The sequence below is a fragment of the Dreissena polymorpha genome, chromosome 2 (assembly GCF_020536995.1).
Source record: "Dreissena polymorpha isolate Duluth1 chromosome 2, UMN_Dpol_1.0, whole genome shotgun sequence".
Taxonomy (NCBI): Eukaryota; Metazoa; Mollusca; class Bivalvia; order Myida; family Dreissenidae; genus Dreissena; species Dreissena polymorpha.
The window spans coordinates 41,308,901-41,319,893 of record NC_068356.1 but is presented as its reverse complement, the minus strand read 5'-3'; the positions used below and the strand labels follow the sequence as shown (position 1 = coordinate 41,319,893).

The following is a 10,993-nucleotide window of genomic DNA, read 5'->3' as shown; positions in this document are numbered from 1 at the left end:
TTCTGTCACATAAATTCTTTCTTTCTCATATTCATAACAAGCCAATTACGTTTGCAAAAGTAACTTTCAATTTCCAAAGAAGAGGAAACAATGCCGATTTTCTGAATGATCTCGTGAAATGAGCCGCGTCATGCGAAAATAGGACTTAAGCAATGTGCGTCCGTCTTAGCTCCAGACCAGCCTGCGCAATCTCACAGTCTGGTCGGGAGCTGGGCGGGTCGCAATAAAGTCTCGCAAGGTTTCGTGGTCTCATTAGCGAACAGTGTATTACGTGACCAGAAAGCGCTGATACGCGAACTGGTCTGGAGCTCCGCTGAACGCATAGAACATAAGACACGCTGTCACATGACACAGTTCATGTTCTCATCTCACATTTTATTATAAAGCTGTGTATGCATTCAATATATCAATATAATAAATCATGTTACCAGTCAAACAGTATAGTGTAAACGTTTGATGCTTCTTCCCTGTTTATTGAGAAGGCACCTTTTATTTTGTAATATATTTTGGCACGCCACACGATTTACTAACAATAATAACAACATAACATATTTAGGCGATGTCGGTCAAATAATACATGAAAGACGAGACTGTACAATAAATATCTCCCACCATCTAACGTCATATTCAACACTTTCTGTCAGGGCGCGCTACATTCTCCACTAATAACCAACCGCCCCATGCGATGAACATTTGGCACGAAATCAATGCATGTTTTACCTGGAAATAATGCATTCAACCTCTATATAATACTGAATACCTATAATTTATATGCTTGATAATAAAACACACGTACAGATAATAGTACATAATATTTAGTTCGAAACTTTAGAGACAAACTATCTTAGTTAAGAGGAGAAAAATTGTTGCTAAAACAATTTCCAACTTCTGAAACAGTGCGCCAGGTGGCGCTCTTGGTTGATTTAGTTTAAACCTATTTATTTTAGGTCGATTGCATAGAAAGCCTTATCTAGGCTTATTTGAAACGCTCTCGAGTCCGTTTCCTGGGACTAGAACCAGAACTTATGTGTCTATAGAAGAAATCTAAGGAACGCTCCCACAGTGGGCATCGAACGCGTGACCTCCCGATCGCTAGGCGGAAACAATATCCACTACACCACTGAGACCTTTAATGCACCTTCTTGCTTGATTTCAAGGAAACATAATGCATGTTTTGGGTAAAAACGTATTTGGAACAACCCATTAATGTAACATGGGAATCCTAAAATAGTTTATCAACGATTCATGCAGTCGAAACAAAATGAACAAAAAATAAAATAACAATTGCTAAATATAAATGTAAATACATATATACATATATATAAATGGAACTTACTCAAGAGTAAGTCTGCCTTACCCTTACATAAATATATTTTCATCACTTTATTAAATGAATCTATGATTCATCTTAATAAAAGAAACTATAAAATGTTTGGTTAAAAAAATCACCATAACCGAAACAATAGCCGAAACATTAACCTTAACATACAAGGTATAAATTAGCAAGCTTAATAAGCGCCAAACAAACGACTCTATTCATTGCACAAGCTAGTTGTCCATGAGTGGACGGCTCTGCCCTCCTTTAGACTGGAGCGCGCGGTCCGCTTCCTTTTAGAATCAGCGTAAGTATTCCATCTAGTCCCGGAAGTGAAGACCCTCTTCTAAAGGCACGGCAATGTCGTTGAGGATGATGTCGTCATCATAGTTGATGCAGTGAGACAGTATCACAGACGCCTTGACGGTGATATCACCGAACACCGCTTGAGACTGCCTCATGAGACTGTCTCTGAGCGACCGTTTGCTCTCCTCCGCCTCCTCTTCGAACATCGGAACCGAGATAAATGTGTGCAGCTTGGTTCCCCCTTCTATATAGCGCCACCGTATGCTGTCCAATTGATCACGCGCCATCACGCCGGGTCCAAGTGGAATGCCATTCAAAAGTCTGGGGATTTTCTTCATACACGTGTTAGGAATCGGCGAGTCGCTGTACACCGATTGAAACGACACTTGGAGAAGGAAGCAGAATCTGTCGTCATCTCTCTTTCGCTGATTTCGAACGAGTTTCGACGCCTCACTCGAACTGATGGTGAAGAGTGACGCGGACATGCCTGGTGGTTTCGATCGAAAGCTTACTAGCAGGGAACCTGCGCCTAAAGTCGAAGTGTCGGCCTCGATGGGAAGTACCGGAAGGGAATTAACCGCGCGTGTTCTGGGGGGTTGGAAGGAGGAGAAGTTTGCCTGCTGGACGTTCACCCAGCCTGCCAGCTTGATATTTGAGCGTTAAATTTCCGAAAATCAAGACAGACACTGATCGTCCGTTGCTTAGTATCTTTCTCAAACGCTGTATGTTATCACAGCAGAAGCCTACAATCCAAATACTAATGCTATCTCAGTATTTCTGTTCTACCTGTTTTCATTTTCCTGAGCACATAACAGAACTGTATCATGGCCGAAACGGAAAATGCGCTGCCTACATAACCACTGGGCTGAAAAATATCCACCGTAACACTGACGTAACACATAAACAGTCGTTAGCTGTAATTCCGAAGATCGGGTTGGTTTTCAGAAAAGCAACTGTTCTATAAAGAATGTCCTTACGTCTTGTTCACTGAAGGTCGCTGTTGAATACCCCGTGTTCCACTCACCCAGATACGCCAATCTTCACATATACGATGTATACATGTTGATCTCATTACGTATTATCTACTGAGTTAATCATTAATCATTGGGCTATTATGTACGCCTTTGTGCTAATCAATAGCATTGCTTTTAGTCTGTATACACACTGTACACTGAATACATTTGTACGAACCACGTATAAGCCCGTCAAACACTGGCTGTCGTTAAGCAATAGTTGTTCCCGCGCAGGTAAAGTAGATCAAATCGCACGCTTATTGTTTGGCACCGTTGGTATACAGCGGATAAATCCAGAAGGCTGCGTTGCGTCATCGAGTATTGCAAAGCAGGGACCTATACAAACAAATTTGTTTGTATAGGTCCCTGTGCAAAGGATAAAACGGTTAATCGTTCAACCATTTTGCTATACATATCTAAAGACGATTATGTAACATTTCACTGAACTAGATGTAAGACACCAAATAATAGTATATGTAGTTGCAATCGTATCGTTCAGAATGTTAAACAATCGAAGCAAATACAACGAAAAAAGGAAATATGAATTAAAATAAAGACACAGTGTATAACATAAACATGGTATGGCATTGTCAAAACTCCTACTTCTATTTGAGTACTATATTTTTTAACACGTATTTAGTTTTTTTTAACTGTAGTACTGTATTAAATAAAAAAGCCATTAATTCACGTATCCAGGGGCACCAGTTAACAGTTTATAATGCAACACAAGTACAACGATATGGACTTGGGCTTGGAAATAAGGCATGATTGTAGCTGCAAATTAATTATTCAATCACAGTCATTGATCACTTACTTAACTAGACTAAGTTGCCATTAATCATTTGCACCATCATTAACCTATCAACATTCATCATTACATGTTAGTTTTTTCGATGTTGGTAATAACATTGTTTGTGTTTGCATGTAAACGTGTACATGAAAGAAGATATTTCATATTTTAGTCCGTCGACGAAAATTACAAATAATATGTCCTCAGAGCAACCAAAGTAACCGACAAATTCAAGCCAGATCTTTTGATTTCAATATAAACTGACACACGGGAATATATGGTGTCGATAACTGCAACCGTTTCTTAAAGTGATGAGCAAATATTGTAACTAACTTGGTTTGAATACGATCATACTCGAAAACAAAATGTAACTTAGTGTCGAAATACCAAACAGCTGAATAAATCTAAAAAATTAAAATCTATCGCAACAAAAAATCAGTATATTTTGATATAAAACTCATTATTTGTCCACTGTGATTCTTTCTATGCGAACATTATAAATATTTATGTGTACAGACTCGTTTCTCATTTATTTTACCGACATTTCCTCAATATGTTATGTTGTTATTATGGTTAGTTATTCGCCCAGCGTGCCAAAAAGTATAATCAAAATAAAATGTGACTTCAACATGCAAAATAAACGGGTAAGAATCACCAACCGTGTACAATATACTGCCAACTAAATTGCTTGTATTCGTTCAGTATGTAGTCCAATATATAGACAGCTATAACAATAAAACAATGTGTAATGTGAATAAGAGCCGCTTCATGCGACAGCGTGTCTTATGTCATATGCGACCAGCGTAGCTCCAGACCAGTCTGCGAAATGGCGAAGTTTGGTAAGGAGCTACCCTATCGCTAATGCGACCACGACGCCCCTCGTAGTTTTATAGCGGACAGTTCAGCTTCCGACCAGACTGAGCGATTCCGCAGGCTTGTCTGGACCTATAATTGCCGCATGTGGCTTAAGAACCATTTTCGCATGACGCGGCTCATATCATATCGATAAATCTGAAATAATTCAGAAAATCGGCATTGTTTCCCCTCCATTTGAAAAGGACATTTACTTTTGAAAATTTATGTGTATCACTCGTAAGCGAATATCAGAAAAAAAGCTATATCTATCTATGGCAGACAAATTCACATCAGTTCACTCAATGGTTTTTAATTGGAAAATGGTCAGACAACGAGAAAAAGAGTGTAAAATGTTAAAATCGCTTTTATGTAAGGGTGCTCATGACAGAAATTAACTTCTGTAAATTGTAGTTAATGTCTTAAAATACTACTTAAGGTACTAGGTATTTTGCAACCAACAATTAACTTGACAGACTAATTGAAACGTATTAATGCTATCTTGTCAATCGAACCATATTTTGGATTTTTTATTGAATTCTGAATTGTACTTTGTAGTGACGATTTCCAACCTATCTTAACGAAATTACATTCACTGTATATATATTGTTATATATCGTGAATATAGATCGATATGCGTAAGTTAAGTTGAAATACACCCGTGGAATCTACAATAGAATATTGCGTTATCAACACTTGTCAAGCTTATTTTCATTCTAATGTATACCTTTTTCTCGCACCAAATAACCTTATGGTAAGTATTCCAAGAACTCATACCATAAAAAATTATAAATATCAATTTGACGGTTTGCATATATATATTATAATGTGCATTTATTCAAACTCGTTGTTAAAGATACAGGCGGATTGCGTAGACTGGGGGACATATTGTTTTGCCCTGTCTGTTGGTTTGTTTGCGTAAAACTTTAACATTGGTCAAGGTCATCCTTCAAGGTCAAAGGTCAAATATATTGGGGGGGGGGGACATAGTTTTTCACAAACAAATGTTCTGTTTTTGAGATATAGATAGACTTTTATTTTCCTTCATTCATGGAGAGCATAACATATAATACAGGTTATAAACAATAAAGTACAATCGACTATATACACATACAAGAGATCAAAATGAAGTAACTCAATACTGACATTATATTATTTACAAAGATAAGGAACATAACTAGAGTATATATAAACACAATTGTTAGGTCAATGACATGAATAAAATCAATGATAATGATTTTAGTTCACACACGCACGCACGCGCGCATGCACGCACGCACGCATAAGAATATATACGTTTACATGTACATAAAGACACAGTATTCGTTATGGACAATCAAATACGCATAAGAGATAACAATTATAAAAAGAACAACCTGATACATCTGGATATATTTATAATCATTTGGCAGCATCATCGCTGTATTAATGAAGCAATTTGCAAATTGAGACGGCAATACCAAGGTGTAAAAAAAGCTTCTGAGATGTTCAGAGCCCAACTTTAATATGTTCACACATTGCCCAAAGGCACTGATCTGGATGAAGCGTTTATAATCTTCAATCCCACAACTCTCAAGTATGAGTGTCCACAATTTCTCACGTTCGGCTTCAATAGCAGTACAATAACACAACTTGTGGATAATCAGGTTTCCCGTTCTGAGATTACACAGTGTGCAGATCTGCTTGAACTGATTTGATATTAATAAGCCGATGCCATTCATTAGGGTTTTGCACAAAGCTAAGAGTTTCTTATTGTCCTTTGCGATTAACCATAAAGGAGAGTAACCGTTAGTTCTTATAACATGCGCCGTTACGCCCCATTGGTCTCTAGCTTTTAAACGATTTACCATTGTCTTTGTTGATACGCGTCACGATATTGCGTTCAATGATTTGCTTCCACTGTCCCTTGGAAGGGAATGTTCCGTGTTTAACATATGAATGTAGATACTGATACAGTAGTTGGTAAGATTGTATCTTTGTAATATTTTATACGTATCAGGAAGAAAGCCGAAAGATTGGCGGTCTATATCAAGGAATCGTATAAGTCTGTTGTTGAATAGATCTTTTGCAAGATACTGTGGGTTTAATCTGCAAATTTGGCCTAGTAATTTGAGTTTCTGACACTCGAGTATGTAAACTATTGGTATAGCATTTATTGTTACTAGACAGAAATCCGTAAAAATGCATTTCTGGTATCCTTGCATGTGTTTTAAACATAAGTTTTGAGTGATTTGCAATTTCAATAGATCACTTGGTGAATTGTTATTCCAAAGCTCACTGCCGTAGATAGCCTTCGGTAACACCGTAGAATGGACTATCGTGATCTTAAGGATAGGGCTTAATCTCTCAGGTCCCAGACCTTTAGCGCATACGCTTATATATGTCCCTCTTAGATTCAAACATGCTTCTTGAATGCAGTTGCCTGTTGACAAGCATGAGTTACATTCCATGCCAAGATGAATGTAACTGTTATTTACAGGAATAGTTTCTGTTCCGAGGTAAAATTCCTTTTGAGTGATCAAAGACTTATTGTTATATATCACAACAGAACATTTGTTTGCATTATATAAAAATCGCCACTTATTGGCGTAACTGGTGCAAAGTTTGAGCATATTGTCAAGTCCAGCTCGTGAGTACGACACCAGAACCATATCATCGGCAACAGTTGGTGCGGACATGTTAATGTCATATAGGCACACTCCATTCCCATTTTCTTCCAGCTCTGAAATGAGAACGTTGATAAAAACGAGGTAGAATAGCGGCGAGCTCTTTCCGCCCAGGCGGGTTCCCTGGCGTACCGGAAGTGGCCCTGATAGCAGTCCCTGGTACCGCAAGCGGCTTTTAACATTCTGATACATATCACGAAACGCCACTAACGAGTTAGCGTCGATGGCTGGCGTATGGGCGTCATAACTGGAAGTGAGAGAGGACATCTTATAAATTGAGCCATCATGCCACACTCTGTCAAACGCTTGGCGTGCATCCAAAAAACACATGTACACAGGTGATGAGTGCTTCCTAGAGTAATTAAGACATTCCCGTAGAGAAAAACTTGACAGGATGCATCCAAGTCCGTCTTGGAACCCTCCTTGTAATCTCCTTATGGAGGTAATTATATTGCCCTTACTCCGGTCAAGCAAGACCATCTCGTACACTTTTAGCAAGGTCGAAGATAATGTTATGGCCCGATAGTTGCTCGGTTCATCTCGCCTTTTTCGGCCACCTTTATGAAAAGTAATAATGTCACCTTCTTTCATTCTATCGGGGATTAATCCGGACCGTAACATAACAGTATATAACTGGGATAAGTGGTACGCGATTATGTATTTACCATATAGTAAGTGTTCTTTGGTGATATTATCGGGACCACATGCTTTCCCCTTCGATAAAGTCTTAATACACTCGGTCACCAATGCGGGAGACACGGTGACATCTTGATCGGGAGACAAGCCACGAAACGTTTCATCAACTTCCTGTTTGACATAGTTCTCCCACTCAGCATCAAAGTCATGTAAGTTGGATGGAGTGTGAAATACTTGGCCCACTGGTCAACTATATCTTCGCGACTTCTATACGTCGTTCCATTAAATTTTATACCACCGCCAAGATAGGCTCCGGATCCATGTTTCCTGGGATTAACCGTTTTCCAGAAACTCACAGTATCATGTACAGAATCGTGTTCTAGCTTATTGTCAAGTTCGGCCATGTAGCGATCCGCGCATTGTCGCATCACCCTTCTGAAATTAGCCTTATCTTCCTTGTATTGACGATATGCGCTATGCTGAGTTCCTCTGGGTCTTCCAGCTCGTTGCCAGGCATCACGTGACCCTGCCATTTGAATGTGGTGGACGGTAAGGGCATCCGTCCAGAACGGCTTCAAATGTCCTCTGAATCGCCTAGTTGGGAAACAGTCATTTGCACAAGTATTCATCACTTCACACAGCCTGTTGTATAACTTGTCGGTCGTAAGATTGTGTACTGTATCAGTCTGCAACGCTTTATCCAGAGATGCACAATACTTCATTACATGATCATTGTTAGCAGATTTCCAATTAATATATTTATTACTAACAACATGTTCATCAGTATGAATTATAAAATCAAAACAACATAGTATAGGTCTGTGTCTGGAAACATTAAGACAGGCATCATCAGCAACTTCACGGTGACATACACAATCAGATATCTCACAAGGTACAGATACATAGTCAATCAACGACGTAAATTTATCATCATACGATACATGTGAATTATTAGGACCAATGCAGGAGTTATGTATATTCATAGCACACAAATTACAATCATTTTCACATTTGTATAGTAATCTCTGCCTATAAGTGTGAATTTGAGATTGAACGTCAGCATTAAAATCACCCAAAAATATAGTGTCACCTTGGTCGCTATATGTATTAAATACATCATACAAGTTATTTATACTGTCATAGTATTTCTCATTTGGATGGTTCACCCAGGGGAGGTAAACTTGAATAACAAATATGTATTTCACTGGAGAGAGTTGCATTTGTATACCCGCTATTCTATCGTCATCAATAGTTAACGGTGAAATAATATTGTCATATTTCTTTTCCACAAGATAGACACACCGCCTCTACCTATCACGCGTGAGGATGACGAATAATCAGCATTACTACAAACTGTGTGGTGACTATAGTCTCTAAGAATGCATGAAATGTACATTACTAGGCAGTAACCAATGTTCAGATATACCGCATATATCAATGTTGCCTCCGGGCAGTATTTCTGACAGGTACGCCGCGCTAATACCGGTAATGTTCCATGTCAGTATATTGAGACCCAAAACAGCCATTGTTAGAAAGATAATTGTTTTCACACACATCACTGATATTAAGCAGTGTTTTTGTTCAGTCAATTTCACTATATAAACTAACATAACGGTTGTATGTCGGAATGTCATAATACAGACGGTTATCTGTGTACCCACATTGTCTGTAAGTCTGTCGCTGGGCAGTTCTCCCGAGTCGTGGTGGGATCTCTGCGCTACGTTGCTTGTTTGTTCTCCATGCGTTTTCCGCCGATTTCATAGGCCGCTCGTTTCAAAGCCGCTGATTCCGAGATCCATTCATCGGTACCTTGTGCTCTCTGCGTGTCTCGCGTGATCTCCATGGTAGGCATCTGACGTACGCGGGCCAGAAATTGTCCGTAAGAACGAGGCTGGCGTTATCGTTTGCTACAAGTGTCAACTTAACTAACGCCCGTCCCGGATCCCGACGTATGGGAAACACGCGAATAGCCTTCACCTTCGGGCCCTGGTCCTCCACCTCTGTGGTAAGGAGTCTGGTATTCACAGTCGACCTCAGCCCTATCAAGCAATATCGTTCAACGCGATGGTTTTCTACTAACTGAAACTCGTCCTCGCACCACGAATCACCGTCGCTAGTGTCACGTGGTCGGGTTGTGACCCTGACAGAGATAGATTGTCCTTTCACATCCATTCCATGATCAACCGGAAGTTGAATTGTACTATCGCCTATAGAATTGCCGTCGTTTCCGACGATGTCATTTGATGGGTGCACATGTACCGTAGTGGTATTTGTCTGTGTATTAGCGATTTGCATTCACAATTGGGGACCCTTGACTCCTCGGTATAAGCGATGCGATGAATGGAACGTTCGTGTCTAGTCCTGTAAAGGGGACGTCATATCCTGGAGGATCAGGGACGTGATTTGGAGATTGGGGGTGTATAATGTTCCTATTTTCTAGGTATATTTTCTATTTTCTGATCATGACTCGCTCATGACCCCTATTGATTATCTGGTCACTATGTCAAAGGTCAAGGTCACAGTGCCAAAAAACGTATTCACACAATGGCTGTCAAGGTCACGGTGACTCAACTTAGAAAAATGATTTCCGGATGATAAATCAAGAATGCTTACGCCTAGGATCATGAAACTTCATAGGTACATTGCTCATGACTCGCAGATGAAATAATGATGAAACTTGACCAGGATGTTTGTCTGGACAATATCTAGGTCAAGTTTGACATTTGGTAAAGATTGAAAGATTGAAGATTGTATTACATGGAATTAGATCACTAATTAATGGCATATTATTTGAAAGCTGGTATTCTGTAACCTTTTCTTTTTATGCCCTCCTTCGAAGAAGAGGGGTATATTGCTTTGCACATGTCGGTCGGTCTGTCGGTCGGTCCGTCCACCAGGTGGTTTCCGGATGATAACTCAAGAACGCTTGGGCCGAGGATCATGAAACTTCATAGGTATATTGATCATGACTCGCAGATGACCCCTATTGATTTTGAGGTCACTAGGTCAAAGGTCAAGGTCACGGTGACCCGAAATAGTAAAATGTTTTTTGGATGATAACTCAAGAACGCATACGCGGCCAACAGGGCGAACTCTGAACAATATAACTGAAGCAACTGGTCTGTAATCCTAAATCTATTATTATCAATCCAATGAAACATCATCATTGGAGTAAAATAAAGTGGATCAGTAAAAATATTATCAGAATATGAGATAGATTTTTTGTATATTTTGTATATTAAATATTGTGTTAATGTTTAATTTATTGATAAATGTAAATATAAGTAGGACAGGGGAGGTAATACACTATTATATCTTTCTTATATACAGGGGAAACAAATGCAATACGTTTAAATTTCATGTTTAATAAATAGAGGATATTTGTTCATGTCAGTGTGAGATCATTTGTTATTTT

General features: G+C 39.2%; 2 protein-coding genes across 5 annotated transcripts in view; both read right to left on the bottom strand.

Moving 5' to 3' along the window:
• Positions 1-448: 448 nt before the first annotated feature.
• LOC127866753 (uncharacterized) overlaps positions 449-10,993 on the bottom strand; it is a 213,232-nt gene continuing 202,687 nt past the window's right edge. For 3 of the 4 annotated variants that reach the window (XM_052407539.1, XM_052407540.1, XM_052407542.1), the window contains one exon: positions 449-760. The gene's annotated coding sequence lies outside the window, so the exon portion shown is untranslated. The remainder of the gene's footprint in view (positions 761-10,993) is intronic. The other variant, XM_052407537.1, reaches the window with a different exon arrangement.
• LOC127866754 (uncharacterized) overlaps positions 774-10,993 on the bottom strand; it is a 195,517-nt gene continuing 185,297 nt past the window's right edge. The window contains exon 2 of the mRNA XM_052407543.1: positions 774-2,108. Within this exon, the coding sequence (XP_052263503.1) occupies positions 1,636-2,106 (471 nt within the window). The 5' untranslated portion in view covers positions 2,107-2,108 and the 3' untranslated portion in view covers positions 774-1,635. The remainder of the gene's footprint in view (positions 2,109-10,993) is intronic.